The sequence below is a fragment of the Plasmodium knowlesi genome (assembly GCF_000006355.2).
Source record: "Plasmodium knowlesi strain H genome assembly, chromosome: 12".
NCBI lineage: Eukaryota > Apicomplexa > Aconoidasida > Haemosporida > Plasmodiidae > Plasmodium > Plasmodium knowlesi.
Genome location: NC_011913.2, coordinates 2,021,717 through 2,039,364, shown reverse-complemented (window position 1 = coordinate 2,039,364; position 17,648 = coordinate 2,021,717). Strand labels below are relative to the sequence as shown.

General features: G+C 34.1%; 5 protein-coding genes across 5 annotated transcripts; all 5 read right to left on the bottom strand.

Annotated features, from left to right (window-relative positions):
* Positions 1-115: 115 nt before the first annotated feature.
* On the bottom strand, positions 116-805 carry PKNH_1245600 (cytochrome c oxidase assembly protein COX11, putative; the record flags this gene model as incomplete). The annotated part of the gene is made up of 1 exon (XM_002260468.1): positions 116-805. One exon carries the CDS (start codon positions 803-805, stop codon positions 116-118), a length of 690 nt encoding a protein of 229 aa, XP_002260504.1.
* A 1,182-nt stretch (positions 806-1,987) lies between these two features.
* Positions 1,988-4,774, bottom strand: PKNH_1245500 (conserved protein, unknown function; the record flags this gene model as incomplete). Its single annotated transcript, XM_002260467.1, has 1 exon — positions 1,988-4,774. One exon carries the CDS (start codon positions 4,772-4,774, stop codon positions 1,988-1,990), a length of 2,787 nt encoding a protein of 928 aa, XP_002260503.1.
* An 892-nt stretch (positions 4,775-5,666) lies between these two features.
* Positions 5,667-9,866, bottom strand: PKNH_1245400 (conserved Plasmodium protein, unknown function; the record flags this gene model as incomplete). The annotated part of the gene is made up of 1 exon (XM_002260466.1): positions 5,667-9,866. One exon carries the CDS (start codon positions 9,864-9,866, stop codon positions 5,667-5,669), a length of 4,200 nt encoding a protein of 1,399 aa, XP_002260502.1.
* Positions 9,867-10,318: 452 nt separating this feature from the next.
* On the bottom strand, positions 10,319-10,708 carry PKNH_1245300 (SOH1-like protein; the record flags this gene model as incomplete). Its single annotated transcript, XM_002260465.1, has 1 exon — positions 10,319-10,708. The coding sequence occupies one exon, from the start codon at positions 10,706-10,708 to the stop codon at positions 10,319-10,321; it is 390 nt and encodes a 129-aa protein (XP_002260501.1).
* Positions 10,709-12,943: 2,235 nt separating this feature from the next.
* Positions 12,944-13,948, bottom strand: PKNH_1245200 (trailer hitch homolog, putative; the record flags this gene model as incomplete). Its single annotated transcript, XM_002260464.1, has 1 exon — positions 12,944-13,948. The coding sequence occupies one exon, from the start codon at positions 13,946-13,948 to the stop codon at positions 12,944-12,946; it is 1,005 nt and encodes a 334-aa protein (XP_002260500.1).
* Between the last annotated feature and the right edge of the window lie 3,700 nt (positions 13,949-17,648).

Genomic DNA, 17,648 nt, shown 5'->3' with positions numbered 1-17,648 from the left:
ATCCCTTCATGGTAAATATAGACCAATTTTACGTTCCATTTTCAGCACATCGAATGAAACCGCTTTTGAAAAACTGCTACAGTGGTAGCACACTGCTCTACAAGTATGTCCTACATCAAATGACTTGAATTTCGGGTTTCTTCTTCGGCGCGATTGCCCTTGAAAGGTGCTTATATTCCTCGGGGATTTCCGAGTCTGACTCAAAAAAAATATATGACAAGGTAATTTTCTCCAAATTTTTTAATCTAGAATCATTTAAAATGTCTGGATCGATAAAAAACAAAACTGGCAAATCAATTTCTTCATTTGCATTTAGCATCTGTTCTTCAAAGCAAAAGCACTGAATTTTATTGAAGTATAAACCTGCCTCGTCAGGGAGCACATGGTACAGAGCTATTCCTATAATTGGTTTGTCAAGCAAATTCTTTGCCTTATAAAATGCTAACACCGTTTCCCCAGGTTTTACAATTATTTTTTTCTGTTCTGGTTCGAACACCCATGGCATATTAGACTGACTGGTAAAGTTTACTTCAATTAATCTGTTCTTATTATTTGCCTTTTTTTTCTCCAACATTTTTCTGATGTCAATTTGATTTTGTATGGTTCCACCGTATCCAGTTGATTGGCAAAACAACTGGTACAATGGGACAAAGGCAAAGGATAACCCAAGCATGCAGGCGGATAGGGACAGATATAAGTATGGCGTTTCCAATTTTTCTTTTTTTTCTAACACCAGGAAATTGTTCTTCGCCTTGTTTGTTCTGTTCATGCGCAGCCTGCTCAAAATCCTTTTTATAGCGCTCATTTTGTTCTTCTTCAGCTTTGGGTATGTCACATGGATGGGCTACTGCAACTTACACATATAGGTATTTATACACTTACAAAAAGGGTGTATATGTATATGTATTACATTTTTGCAAATTTCTGAAATCCTTCTTTCCCCCCCCTTCTTTTGGGTAAAAAAAATGGCACTTATATGTTGTTATGTGCTACTATATACAACGTGTGCTAATCAGCCCAGTCACTCATTCTCCAACGCTGATCAACGCACAAAAAAAAAAAAAAAAAAAAAAAAAGAAGAAAGAAAAAAAAGAAAAAACGCATCATTTTGTGCTTATGTTGCCTGCTTCTATCATTATGCTAAAGTAGGTGTTTGATTTGGGGGCCATTTTAGCCACTCTGGCAAAAAGTACAATCAGCTTGTCATACTGGAATTTCTAATAAGGGAGTAAAAATATAAAACACCATTATATATATTTAGAACCTCCAAAGGTAGGAAAATGTTTCTACAGGGAAGTGAGAAAAAATAATAAAATCTACACATATATTATTAAAGGGTTATTTCAATTTTTTTTTTTTTTTTTTTTTTTTTTTTTTTTTTTTTTGTTTGGGGGGGGGTCCCATTTTTTATGATATATTTCTTTTTTTTTTGGAAAAGTCCTTCTCGGTAATAAAAACGAACCGCACATTTGAGAAATTGTAAACAGAGTTGATAACGACATATGTATAGATAATACCATTTCAAGTTTAAAATTGTTAAGAAAAGCAGTATCACATTTTGATAAAAAATTGGGCACAGGAAATGGGGGTTCCCTTAAGTGCTCATGAAAAAACGAAAAAATTGGGTAAGCAAATGCGCAAACATACCCCTTTCCAAAATTGTGAACCAAAAAATGTATTCAATCTGTGGAAAGGTGCCAACCGGTAGATAAGGAAAAATAAGATGTAATTCGACAGAAGATCCAAAGGAATTGCTTTGGTCAAAGTCCATGAAAGTTTTTACAAATAGTAACACAAAATTTTAATAATTTGTGCAAACGTTTTGATGATTACATAAAGGTTATAAATAGGTAGATTAACATCAATATGTGGCACCCAAATCACCCATGTCTAAGTCTCATTGTTGAGAGCTTTACCAACGGTAGATATATCCCCCTTTTTTGCACACTCGCAGCTAGGCAAAAATGCAAATGCAGCCCCAACCCCTTCAGGCTTCCATCCCCGCGAGTTTCACACAATGCCTATTGGAAAAATATGATGGGCATTCAGTGATCAGCCATAAGGGATCAATAATAGATGCGTGTCTCACAAAAATTCTGGATTCATTATTAGAATAAGCATCGGTGTACACGATAAACTTCCTCTTTTGTTGTTCCGATTCGTTCAAGATAGATAGCTGATCGAGGTATAATAACTCATTGTCACCTCTCCCATTTAAAAGCTTATACGAATTATCACCTACCACTTTCGAAACGTTATAAAAGAATGAACATATTTTTGCCTTCAGTATTAATTCCACATTATTTGACTTCTCCAGTTCTATGTCGAAATTATGCAATATTTTCTTTAATCTATAAAAAAATTTGGTGGCCCTTTTAATCGATTTATAGGCTAAAAAATTATCATAGCAAAAACTTTTTCTATCCTTTGCTTTCTCAAAATTTTGAAATATATTATAGTAACTCAAAAGGTCGCTTTCTTCAGCCATCAAAGGTAATCGCATAGCTTTCACTCTATCTACATTTTTATGGTTAAATAAAAAGATGGGTTCGTTAATTAACATGCTTACAATAACTACTACTTCGTATACACATCTGTACTTTATACTGTTCAGCAAAAAAACGCTATACTTAAATTTTAGCGGCAGATGACAAATCAATAGGCTTAACTTCTTATCCGTTACATTTCCATCCATGTCCATAAGTTTTAAAATGTACAACATCTCGAAACATCTCTTCAAAGCTATCACCATTGGAGCAGTGACAAAATCGAATGAGCAGATATTCTTCATTCCTAACGTTTTTAAAAAAAATATATTGTAAAAAATGTCCCTCTTTAATATTTCTGGTATGCAACTTTCCTTCAATAGATTCATATAATCATCCTCGGTTATCAATCGATAGCAAATGGTGTCACTGCAAACGAGTCGCCGCTCTTCACATTTGTTCCTACTGCACATTATGGTGTACTTGTTTGTCACGTTCAAGTCGTAATCATATATTTCATCCTTCACAAAGCATGGATCTATGATATATTTCACATTTTGTATCTTTTTGTAAAAAAATTCTGCATCTTTTAGGATTATAATTTTGTCCCGTAACTCTGCCCAGTCGGGGTCATCTTCAGCCATGTCATTCACAATTTCGATGTTACTATTTTCGATACCTCCATTTTCCAATCCCCTCTTCACCACATCTATTTCTTGTTCGTTATTTAAAAAGATAAGAACATTTTCTCTGCTCCTTTTTCTACTTCTAAATAGTTTACTAGCTAAAACGATACAAGTGCGTAAATAATTTGCACATCTGTTTTTCAAATAGTAAATATCGCCGCTGATCGGTTCGCCCGTTTTGCTTCCTCTCCTTTCACCCGAATTGCTCTCATTAGAAATGTGAAAAACGAACAAGTTAATTTCTTTGTTCACTTTTCCTATTCCTTCTGCGAACTTTTTCCACTCTTCCAACTTTTTACTAATTTGGTCTTTTCCATTATGAGGTAGATTTCTGCAGGATGGGTTGATAAAATCTGCGTCTTCCTTCTGGTTATACATCAAGCAATGTTTCGCCGAATGTTCGAATAGCGAATTTCGTACATTTCTTCCTTTTTCTTCATCCGAGTGGGATAAATCCAAATTTTCACTACCACCTCCGGGTAAGCAATTTTCTTTATTCCCTTCATCACTGGAAAGCGTATTGCTCCTACTCCTCATGTAATACTCCTTCCTACGTATTATATCCTTCATTTTTTTATTTTTTATGGAGAAATGCTTCTTCCCTCCTATATTACTTGTTCCATAATTTCTGCGTTCGTGTCTATTCTTATAAATGTGGTACTCTGGAAAGGAATCTTCCTTCTCTTTCAAAGATTTATCCACGCTTCTTTCATTCTGCGTGGGTAAACCTTTCGACTCTCTTCTATGTATCACCCCCTTTGCAGAGGCATATTCGTCCGTACCCTTTCCATCCTCTTTTATGCCTTCTCCTTTGTCAATTTTTCCTACGAAGTGCGTTTCCCTCATTGCAATGCTAATTTGTTTTCCTCTGTGAGAGTGACCAAGCGACTTCTCACCACGCACTTCCACTCTTCCGTCATCCTCATTTTCCTGCTGTTCAATTCCCACTTCCCATTTTTTCGAATTGCTCACATCCCCTTTATGACTAACTATGTTGTCTTCTTCCTCCTCACCCACGGAGGAGGCCTCTACATGTGCGCAATTAGGTACACCCTGATAGGAACTAAAAAAGGTAAGTACGCTTCCAATCATACAGTTTGAAAATATAAAAATGACTAAATCATTTCGCTTCAAAAGTATCTTCTTTAGTAATGACAGTATCAAGTCGGTCTTCACTAATCTCCTATGAACATTTGTTAAAATTATAACATTAAATTCAATTAAAAGGGGATCGAGTAATATTTTCTGAAGCAGTGTTGCCTCGTCCAGGAGTGCAATTCTGTCATTTTGCTGAACACTCTCGTTTTCATCATCATGATCACTTAACAGTGGAGTGAAAAAATCCTTCAAATCGTAATCAATTAGGTTATAGCAGTGAGAAAAAATTCTGTCCGGAAAAGAAATGCACAATCTGCTATTCTCATTTAAGGTGTGAAATTTCTTTTCATACAGAATTATGGCTAGTTTAATAAATTCCTCAAATTCCAAAATGCCAATTATAAAAAATACGTTATAAATTTTTAACAAATTTGTTATGTCCCTTTTGAATTTTTCAAAAAACAGCTTCTTCTCATCCCTCTGGAATATTGCATAATTTTTCATATTTGCAAAAGTATCCTTAATAAAGCTCGCAATTTTATGTAGATCGTATATTTCCGTGTTTCTCAGTGTAGCTTCATTCCTATATACTTACAACAAAATAAAAAAAAATTAATTTTTCTTCCATCATTTTGTGTAATAATACCTGTACTTTTTTTTTTTTTTTTTTCATTCTCTTCATTTTGACCTCAACTATGGAGGGAATTCATGGAGGAGTTAATTCGGTTGCCTGGGAATTTAACAAGTACTCATCCCCTAAGTGCTTACCAGTTAATGATACGATGAGTTTTCTTTCTATTTTTCCTTTTTGCGCCAACTGCGCATGTGTGAACCTCTTCGCGCTCTAAACGACTTAAAGCTAAACTGCGCCCATTTTGTAGGATTAAGAAAAAGTTAACAAAATATAAGTTGATAAATTTTGAAAAATCTAAAATTACAAACAAATCATAGGTTTTTTTAAAAAAAAAAAAAGGAATGCACATAGTGTCATAAGAAAGGTAAATACATTAACAACATCCTGCTGGCCATTTATTTTTTTTCACAAAAAATTCTAAAATTAAAAAAAAAAAAAAAAAATGGCTCTGTTAAAGCGGACAAAAATTAGCAGTTTATGGGACTCACCCTTATTGGGGGCATATTCTGCCATTTTTAAAAGCTTTTATTTTGCTAGGGTGCAAGAAAAGTACTGAAAAATAGGGAACTCTCTCCTGCACATATTCTAAGGTGAAAAAAACAAACAAACAAACAAACAGACGCAACGGGAAAAGACCAACATTAACAATAGCGCCCCCCAAAAAAGAAAGAAAGAAAAAAAAGTCAGTTTCCACTGCACTAATGCATTCATACCTCACATCCCAGGGTGTGTTCTTCTATCTCCCCCTCTTCATGCATCATTTTAACTTAACTGGAAAATATACTGCAACTGCTTCCTCATGAGTGATGCTAAGATGTTACGATCGGCTAAAATGTCCTTCCTCTTACTAGCTAAAATTTGTTGATACACCTTTTCAAATATCATGTTCGATTCGTTTATGATGGCATTCTGTTCCTCCACAAGGTTTACTTTAAAAAACAAGTCGACCTTCTCTATGGGTATTACCATGGTATTTATTCTGTGCTTTTTAAGTAAATATAGTTTTTGCGCGAGAATGTCCACATCGTTCTCGCGACAGTTGTGAGAACGACTACTAAGCTCGTTGTCCTTATCAACACCATCGGCATTATTTACACTCTCCCCATTACAGCGCTGCGTTCTGTGCAAATTGAATGTTCCCTCAGAAAGGTTCTTTTCTTCAGTGAGTGAAATGTCCACAGCGCCTTTATTAACATTATGTACTTCTGACGTTTTACAAATTTTCGAAGCATGAATAATTTTCTTCAAGCTTTTTGATGCCTTCTCACCTCTTGTAAAAATGATGCAGAACTTTAAAGCCGGATAAAATACATTCAACACAAGCAAATCATCAATTTCGTGATTTTTAAAAAAAACATTGGGGATATTATTAACCTTAATCTTGGTTATCTTTAATTTGTGCAATGTTTCGCAAAAGTTAATTAAGTCATAACTATAGGCATGTTTTTTTTGCTGCAAAAGGAAAACTTGCTTCAAATGTTTTAGCACATCAGCGGGGTGCTCGGAATCTCCACTGTCCTCCAAACAAATGTCTGTTTCTTTCCGCATCGTCATTATCAGATCACCTTCCCCTTCACCCCTTCCAACAGGATCCCTTATGATGTTGTTCACCGCATCACTGGGTATATCGATCAGTAACCCACTCTGTGCATCATTCCTTTTTACGTTCGTTTGTATTGTATGCTCCTCCAGGGTGTCACCAACATGCCTCCAAGGAACTCCATTCTTCTGATTCCCTTTGAAGGGTTTCACATTGGGGAGGTTTCCATTTAAGTCTACCCCAACTCCGTGCCGCTGTTCTGAACTGTTTTTTCTGTTTTTTCGAAAAAGGTTTTTCCCTCTTCTTATGATTTTCAAAAATAGCAAAGGGTAGTACACTTCCAAGAATATAACACAGGAATAGAAAAGAACTTGTGTTTTCATATTTTTTAAAATTTTATCAATATCGTCCAAGCACATGTCAAAAAGCGAAACTACCAAAGAGTCGTATATGTTCCTGTGCTTATAAGAACACAAGCATAGTAATATGTCCAACGCGAAAATGGAGTTGCTAACCATTTTTATGTTGTTCGTTACCATGTCCGTTAGGGCCTCAAAAAAGTTGAGGTGAAAAACTCTCGACATCCATATGCTTCTAAAACATAGGACTATTTGCTTTTTAGAAAAATTCGCACTTCGGAGGATCCTATAAAATAGTTCTGTATGAAGCTCACCAATGAGGTAAATATTCTTCCTTATGTTTATGCTGAAGAAGATCAAATCTAATATTTCGCTCGTTGTTAATACTTCCAATTTTACCCTTAAGTGTTTTGTGCACATTAAGTTCCTTTGCTCATTTAGCTTACTGACTTCGAATTTTATATCCTTCTCATTCGGCAAATCCTTATATGAATCTTTACATCCATTATGTTCCTTCAACAGTGGAATATCTTTCCCTTTTTCCCTTGTCTCCATTTCCCTCACATCAAGTAATATCGTCTGGTTATTTTTTATTAAAAAAGAATAATGGTTACATTTGGATGTGTCCATAAAATTGGAACTATCGGATGAAACCCACGCTGCTCTTTCCCCTACTCCATTTCCCCCTTCCTTTGCGAAAAAAATAAATCGATAAATTGGCAGAAAATAATCCTTTCTGCAAAATTCAAACAATTTAAACTTGTTTATAATGTTAATTAGCTTAAAAATGTAACTAACGTTGAGAAGTGGGGGGGAGGTACATCCCACAGCCGCGCTTTGCTCAAGCTTCTTAAAAAAATACAAAATCAGAACGACGAATATTTTCCTTTTCTTCCTACTTATTAAGTACTCCGCATTTTTAATCAGGTCTAATGTTTCTACACACGTCAAGGAGTGAATAACCCTCTTGTAATGTTTCAAAAACAATTCACAAAATAACGTATTGCTTGCATCAAATCTTAGCTTATTTAGTAAGAAAAAAATTTGACAAAAAAGACTTGGCTGTATATTATTAAAATTTAACAGAAGTAATTTTTTTAGTAAAATTTTTTTTATCACTTTGTTGTGACTCAATAAATCGGACAATATGAACACGCTCTTGATGCTACTTTCCAATGTGTTATTTTCGAAATAAATTTCTATCTTTTTTCTGAGATAAAATATTAACTTTTTATTGTACCAACTGTAAATAGAATTTCCCAAATCCATGTTCTTTAAAATAAAGTTGCTCTTAAACAGGGAAAGAAAAAACAACACATTCTTCACTTGATACATTTCTAAAAATTCTGCATTCAGCCATATGCTATAGAACAAAATATTTGTGCTCCACATATTCATATATCTCGTTAGGTACACCGTTTGCAAAAATTTTAAGATTCCTTCACAGTCGCTTAGGATGAACAAATGTGTCATGTTTTCAAAAAGGAGTTTCAAAATATGCTTTGTCTTTTCGTGCAATTTTAGGAAACATTCCTCATGGAGGAGGCTCCTCCTCAGCAGTGAATCTTCTTCCACATCGTGCGTAAGCCCATTTGTCCCTCTTCTGTCATCTTCACACACTAACATGTTCCCATTTTTGGTGTAACTTAACCCGTCATATGGGAAATGCATTTCTTCAACCTTACCACTAACCGGTGCCACCCTTCCCCCAATACCATATTCACTCAAGTGTATGTTCCTGGATAATGGAGCATCTGCTATTATATCCTTTATTACGTATTTTTCTACCTCCCTTCTGCTCAGAAGGAGAGTCCAATTTTTTATTTTCCTTTCGCTCAAATGGTCCTCTTCTAAAATGCCCTCACATAATAATCCTATACAATCCAGAAGGGGAAGTATGTTATCATTCATATAGGGCACGAATGAAACATAATTACTCACCAATTTGTTTACTAAGTAAAGAAGATTGAAATAGAGGCAAATGAAGTAGCCATGGTAATTTGTTCTGTTATCCTTTTCACAGAACATTTCTTCATACGACCGTTCTAGTACTTCTTTACTCTCATAACTGGGTTCTTCTACGAACGTGGACATTTGCCTCGATCCCCCTCGATTTCCCATCACACTTTCTACAAGATAAGAATTCACATTTTCAATCCATTCTCTAATTTTCGTCTTCTTCACATATAGCAAGTACACCTCCGAAAGGTCCAGTAGGTCCACGTGGCTCTTCCGCTCACTCAACAGTAACAACAACCTGATAACATTTTTATTGTTATTTTTTACCAAATCAAAGATTTCCTCATTTGATATATTTACGGTGTAAATATTTTCTGTCCTTTTCTCATTCTGTTTAGAAACAAAAGCAGAATTCTCCAAAAGGCTTAACTTTATAAACAAATAAGAATACTTGAACAAGAGCTTCGAATCAAAAAATTCAACGAATGGGAAGGAATAATTAAAAAAATATATTACAAATTTGTTGAGGCAGAAACAGATTTTAAACCAACAGGATGTTCTTTCATATGCGTCTAAATTCTTATCAATGAAAACCAAAAACTTTTTTATCAAGTCCAAATTGGTTGTAACACATTCGTGCATCTCAAATACATTGCTACTTACGCAGTTGGTCATATCATTCAGTTTAAATGTCCTCCTGTTGTTTGAGAATTGCCCCCCTTGTCTCTCTAAATTTTGTAATGAAAAATGAAGCAAATCGTAGAAATTGTTAAACTTATTTATGAGCGCTTCTTCGTTACTTTCCACCTGCTTAATTATCACTAATTTATCATCCTCATTAGAAATTCTTTCCTTCTCGAAAATGTCCTTCACATCTTTATCGTTTATATAGAATTGGGTCAGTTTTTCTTTCAAATTATTTTTTTTAAGAATAATATTTTCATGAATTTTTTTTAAAATTTCTTTCTTTTCCTTTCTTGAATAATAATTCAGATTCTTTAATAATTTACCCGCACCTTTGCTGTAATAACATTCCTTGCTTCTTTTAAACTTGTGGTGAACGCAATTACTGTAGTGCACCCTGGAAAAAAAGCCTTTCTTCATTGTCGTTTCTACGTTTAGGCTTTTTCCAAAAAGGGAATATATGTGCAAATAAGAGTTAGGTGAAGGAAATTGTGGAAAGGGGAATATAGCAAAATAGTAGACCACACCTGTCTATTTCCCTCCTTTTTTTACAAAAAATGGAGAGCAGTAAAATGACACACATGTGTAGGCGTTACATTATAATCTCTTCAATTTGATGAAAACATAAAATGGGAATTATATAAGATATATGTGGTCATTGACTACATCCCTTGGAAAAAAGGTTTCCCCCACCCCTCTTCTCCTGTGTCTTCCTTCTTCTAACACTCTTCATGGTTAAACATATTGGAGGGCACACCATATGCAAGTACGTTTCGTATTTTTATTCATCCTACAAGAATATTGACTCAACCAGTCAATTTTTCGTATGTATAATGAAAATGTTTTTTCCACCTTTCCGTTTGTTAGATGTCCTAAATTTGGTAACTAAAAAACAACCAATGCAATTTTAAGTAATATAGGAAATTGATAAATGAGCTATCCTTGCTAAAATATTCATCAACTTTACCATCATTCAATATTTCCAAAACGTAGAGGCAAATGGGAAAATGGATATAAAAAACATACGGCTTGGTTCTCCAATAATTTAAATACTTCAGATAATTTAAAAACCTCTTATCGCTAAAGTATTTGTTTTCGTACAAATACTTAATGTAATCAATGTTGCTGAGCGATTGCACAAATTCTAATTCACACTCGAACCTTAGTCTGTTCTCAAATGGCCCTTCTCTATAATGTTTATGTAAAATTAATATTCTTTTATTTTCTTCTCCTTCCTGCTTTTTTAGCCCTTCGTTTTCCATTTTAATATAGCAACAGGGGCGCAACAAGAATGGGGCGGTGAATGGTAGGAAATATAATCATATGGAAAAGGTCAAAGCATTTTCATAAATACTTACACAAGGGGGTACTTCTCACCGTTGTGAAAAAGTGTTCCCTTATAATTACGTTTCGGCAAAGTTTTAGCATATGTTAAGAGAGGGTCAAATTGATGGAGTGTGGTTTGTTAAGGGAAAAAAATCTGTAAAACAATTTCACAAAATGGAGGAAGAGTTTTCCTTCATGAAAAGCATCTCATTGGAGATTTACAAAAGGAAGTTGTTAAAATAAAGTATCTACTTTTTTTTTTTTTTTTTTTTTTGCTTACCTATGCGTAATTTCGTTCAGTATTGACGAACATTTTTTTTTTTTTTTTTTTTTTTCACCCTTTGTGATAACTCCAAAATGGTATTTCACATGTGCACAACTTTAAATCCGTTCGATCAAATTTGTGTGGAGCCTACACTGCATGCCGAACTCCTTAGCCAAAAAATAGGAGATAAAACTGAGAAAGCCAAACTGGGAAAATACATTAACATAAATACAAATGTGCGGAACAAAATGTGGTATGTTCATTTTTTCTACGTAGAGTAAATAATCTCGTCAGTATATAATATTCCCCCCTCTGCGCGCTCCTCCATCATTCCGATTTGTAACTTAGGCTGAAAAAAAGCGACACCACAATGCAGCCCCAATTATACTGAACAATTAAACATAACATATCACAGTTGTATGCACAAAATAGATACACACTGTTATGGTGAACAGGATAAATTTATAGATGACAAAATTTGAGTATACCACTGATGCTATAATTATGCCTATCAAATTAATCGCATGTTGGGGTCCATTTCAAAGCCCACCCATGGGGAGGCCGAAAAAAATACGCCCGAGGAACAAATAGATTGTTTGTAAGGCCAAAGATACCGCTATACGTGTAACTTTTTTGCCTTCCTCACTGTACATTAACGCAACTTTTTTTTCCTCATCCCAAAGGGTGAACTACCCATATTCCTGTAACACCACCCAAAATACGTTCACGAGGAATACCCCTCAATAATGAGTTACGTCTATTTCGTTTATATTATTGCGACAGACAGCATATCCTCGTCAGCGAAATGATACCTTGCGTAAAAGCAAATTACCTCCATTTGTTCCAGTTTTGCAAAGTAGTACACTGCCGAAAGAAGTAACAAAAAGTTGTTTACCTTAGAGGGGGGGCATACGTTTGAATGTGCCATGAGTTGCGACCTCGGGCTGGTAGATCCATGAATATACAAGTAACAAAGTAATACACTTATGTGTATATAAGAATATATGCCCATATGTACCAACCGTCATGTTCCCAGACCAAATAAGCATGCTTCTTATTAATCTATTCACCACATAGTTTCTTCATCCACTAGTTTTTGCATTCTTATCACAATTTTTAAATATAAAAAATGATTCAGCAAAATGGGGGGAAAGGCATGCTGCTAAATATTTATGTAAACACCCAGGGAAGCATTTATGAAAAGCAAAACAAAATAAAAAAAAAAAAATTTTTAACGTCAAAAAAAGAGAAGAAGAAGAAGAAGAAGAAAAAAAAAAAAAAAAAAAAAAAAAAAAGGAAATTATTTTTAGGGGGCTTGACTTAAAAAAATTATAATTATAAACATTTGCTGATTCACACTTTTTTTCACATGTAAATGGATCATGCACCTGCGCAAATACACATGCTCACATGGGTGCATATATACACACACGCATAATACATACGTAACGTGTACACATGCATGCAACCCCCCACCCCTCGTGGTGATGTGTATGTATGTCAAAGTGTACATACATATAAACACACAAACTCAGGAACAAACTTGTACGTTCACATTAGGTCACTCTGAAGATCTAACCAAGGGGGCCATTTGTCTTCGTGAACAATTGCTTATACGTGCATTATGTAAAGGCGCATCGGTTAACGGGTAGGCAGGCCCGTATAAAGTGCGTCTACACCGGTGGAAAATTTTAAAATGAATTAAATGGCTTATTACGCATGTAATGGCACAAACATTAATTAGAAAAAACGAATAACATCGAGGCACCTCAACGCGCGCGCATATAAGTATGCATACTCGAAAAACATCTATATATGTGTCTACCCAAATGGGTACGCGCATCCCCGTACTCTCTACGTGCAAAAAAAAAAAGAAGAAGAAGAAGAAGAAAAAAAAAAAAAAAAACTAATAAGCAGGGTATCTGTTAAAAGGGTTCTGACTCCTATTATAATAGTTGTAGTTGAAGTTTCCCATCATTTTGTTATTTCTATTGTTTCTCATTCTATTCCTGTTGTTGTTTCGATTGTGTCCACTGGTTCTATAATGGGCTGCAGCTATTCCAAAGGTGTCTACATCTAACATTCTTAATTTTTCTCGGTCCACTCTTTCATCCTTACCCTGTTGTTTGTCTAACGTTTCACAACTGATATTATCAAAAAAACTGGAATTCTTATCATACCCTCCTACTTGAATATTGTTATTCAGCGTTAAGGGGTCTTTATTCTTTTCGTCTAGTATGGTGCTTTTATCAAACTTTAGATTATTTGTACTAAAGTCAAAGTCGGGGCTGAATTTGCTTTTTAGAGCTGGATTTGGTTGTGATTCAAGCTCCCCGATAATGTACGGTCTTTCATAATTTCGAAAATTTCTATATTTAAAATTGTTAAAGTTTCTACCACTGTTATTATTATTATTATTGTTGTGATTATTACCGCTATTGTTAGGATTATTATTATAGTAAAAATTGTAATTCTGCCTATTAAAATATCGTCTATTATTCATGTTCATATTTCTATCATTTTGTTGTTGCATCATATTGTTTTGAGTTTTCAGTGGCTTATTCATATTAACATTGTTGTTATAATTTATATTATCGCTCAAATTATTTTTAGACGATGGTGCTATGTTCATGGAAACGATCGCTGGGTCGTCTGGAATAGTCTTCGCAGGTTCACTAACGGTTACATCTTTTATATCCTTTCCTCTGAATATTATAAAATCATAAATTTCATTTGATGGTGGAATGTCTGGCTGCCTTCTCCCCTCCGTTCCAAATGACCTAACATTTTGCAATGCAACGGTCGACTCGTGCGTATTTATCGTGTACAAAATTCCTTCATATCTTATTTCGGAGTTTGAAATTAACGAAATTTTACTCCCTATATATGGCAAGGTTGATACAGAAGACATTTTCTTTTCTTTTTTTTTTTTTTTCTTTACTTTTTTTTTATTTTATTATTATTTTTTTTTCCGTTTCACTCGCTTAACTGGTGTGTATCGGTATGTGTCAATGTGCTAAACAGCACATATGCATATACATCAGAAAATTTCAGTGTGTGTGTTTCTACGGGTACGAATGTGTAAGGGGACTGGCTGTGAAATGAGTAAATGCGTCTAAATGTCTCTTGGATATTATATTCTTTACTATCTTGGCTTCGCCCTAATGGCCTTGCTATTGTGGCTTCACCTATCTTCACTCGCCTTTATTGCTCGTCAAGGTTGCTCTCCTCAACTTAAATTATGAACCTTCGCACGAATATTAAAATAAAAAGTAGTACACAAAAAAAAATGCGCAACAAACATTTGTTCCTATCCGTATGCACAATGAATGGGAGACTAATTATTGCGCAAAAAAAAAAAAAAAAAAAAAAAAAAAAAAAAAAAAAGGCAGAAAAGTATGGAAAGAGTAAACTTCTTCTATGAAAAGGCTAACTATCTATCTACGAAAAAGGGGGCTTCACCTAGCATTATAATCCGTGAGTATGGTGATACTAATATACAAGTAGGAAGGAAAAAATGCAAAAAAATATATATTCATATAAAATGAAAAAAAATATATACACGCTTATATATCATACCAAGCATTAAATAAAACATCATATGGGATTAAGGGACGATAACAAATGCTTAACACTACGTAAGGACTAAAACGTGGCACGAGAAAAACTTTGGCATGGAGAGAAAGAAGCCTCCAATGGAGTGATATAAAGAAAATTAACCGAAAAAAAAAATATATATAAATATTCACTTATAAATTGCAAGGTGTAATTTTTTCCATAATAAATTGTAAAAAAAAAAAAAAAAAAAATTAAAATAAAATAACATATGATAAGATAAAACCAGAAAAAATTCGAAGAATGGGAAAAAATTGTACCAGGCAGCTAAAGGAATAGAAAGAGAAGTTATTACAATTGCAAGAAAATGGGGGTGAAGGAAGAATGGCGAACAATTTGCGATTCCGCAATCCTGTAGCTTTAGGGTAAGATTCAAAAGGGGGGAAGTTTTTTACCCACGCTATGTTTAATGCGAAAAAAAAAAAAATAAAAAAAAAAAAAAAATACACATATAATATATATAACACATATATACATATCTTAAGATCAAGCTACCCTATCAATCAGTTATCTAAAACTTCTTTTATGTCAAAATAAATGATTATAAATTAACTCGTCTCAAAATTTAATTTATTCGATAAAGGAACATATAACTGCTAGTATAAAAAGCTATAAAATTAACATTCACTTCATATATATTACACAAAAAAAAAAAAAAAAGAGGGGAAGAGAAAAAAAACACTTCATAGATGTATTCTAGGAATATGTTAAATTTGTTTTAAATGATCCTTATATGTCTCAATAACGAATTCTAAATAGGTAGACTTTGAAAATGTGTAAGATTCGGTAATCTAATGGAACTTAACCGAATGAACATCACATAATCTTTTACACACAAGATATGAAAGGATCGACACATTCAAAGTGTTCATAACGTATCATGTGTTGGCTTGCAGAATATAGTATGAAGTGGCGAACGCGGCTACACGCCCTACACAGGTACTATCGGATTCGACGGAAACGGGGAAAATTCTACACCACCACTTGGCAGTCACAAATTGGCAAAACGGAAACCCCCCCTTTTTGTTAAATCCTTTGGACGAAATTAATCCAATGGAAAGGCGTAAAAAAAAAAAAAAAAAAAAAAAAAAATACTTGAAGAATAGGAACAGTGATAGAATGTGTGATTATATACATACGTACTTATGCGGAGACCACATCAGTTGACACTTCTACGTCTGCGCGAACTGATGTAACAAAACGATTTTTCTCACTGCCCAATACATATAGCTACTTCATACAAAAAAGCATACACATTTAATGCTATCTACGTCGAAAAATAATTAGAAATTTAAATGATCGAAATGTTAATATTAATGCGAATATGTTTTATCATCCAGGATGCGATGGAATAATGGACAATTTTTACATTAAAGGGCTATAAGCTCAAAAAGGTTGGACTAATTATTTTTTGAGCTACTATTTGTGCTTTCCTCTTGGTGTGTATAAGAATATTTGGGTCCGCGTTAATTTATTAATTCACGGGAATGTATCTACAGGTACATACACGTATATACACTCGTATGCACATGCGTGCGGTAACAAGGGTGCACGCAAATGTATTCGTGGCATATGGTCAAATTATTGAGCTCAAAAACGCTCTGTTCGTACTTTGCGCGAAATGACCAATTTAACAAAAAATGGCACAGATGGCATTCGATGTTTTACGATTTGTGCAACACGCGTGTGTCACTGCACCCAAACAAATCGGACGAGGTGGAAAACATTCGTCTGGCGCCCTTGTGTGTCTTGGATTGCCCCAAGAGTTATTCCTCCCCTTGCGCGTTTTCAAATGGCATGAACAAAATGGTAAGGGAACGGTTTACTGCAAGTTGCTGCATGTGCCGTCTTTTCCTTCGCCGAGTAAAATGGCTCTTCCCGTTGCCTACTCACACGGGGGAGTGTACACATAGGTATAGGCAGGTATATTAAGGTAGATATATATATATATATATATATGTGACTATATGCGATATATATATGTATATAGGTATATATCTGAACATACACACGTGCGTGCCTATGTACACACACATACCTACGCAAACACCTGCTCACAACCGCACTGCCACATATGCACATAAGAATTTTACGCTATATATCTTCAAGTACCACTCCAGGATCATACAAACACTTCAAACGTAGCTGCAAGTGTATAAAACGGAATGTTACTCGCCCCCTTTAAAACTCTTTCAAATGAAGGGTTTTCTATAAAAACGCAAATGAACTTATTTACAAATGCATTTGTGGAAATAAAAAATTGTTTAACCTCTGGAAGCGAAAATAAACGAAAACGAAAAAAAAGAAGTGGAAGTTATTCACCAACATTGTATGCATCACGTGACAAATCAAAATGGGGTATAAACGTAACGCAAATGCTAATAAAAAAAAAAAAAAAAAAAAAAGTTATTTATCTTCCTACACATGCTTATTTAAACAAACAAAAAAAACAAAAAAAAAGCATCATTATTCACGCCCACATTTACACATTTAAAAAAAAAAACAAACAAACATATACTGGGTGTACATACAAAAATTCACATTATTGATATTTAGCTATTAAACGTACACATGAACATTTTGGCATATTCCATTTTCAGCATTTCGCTTTAACAATTTTCCTCTTTTCCCTAAAAATAAATAAAAAAAAAAAAAGGTTAAGCCACTGCGTGAATCTGATCCCTTTCGTAAAAATAACCACTTTTTTTTTCTTTTTTTTTTTAAATATTACAGTTCTATCCCCCTTTTAAAGATAAAGAAATGTTTTTTTTTTTTTTTTTTTTTTTTTGCTTGATCTTTCACCCTCTACAAAGGAGCAGCATTCTCTGCAGGAACCCCTATCCCTCTGTGCACCCGAACAATGGCTAATGTTTCAAAAAATTTTATATTTAAATTTAAGCTGCTTCACTTTATTTTTTCCAAAAAGAAAAAAAAAAAAAAAATTCTTAACAGCCGTTGCATGTTCTTTATTTTACTTATTAAAGAAAAAAGAGCCA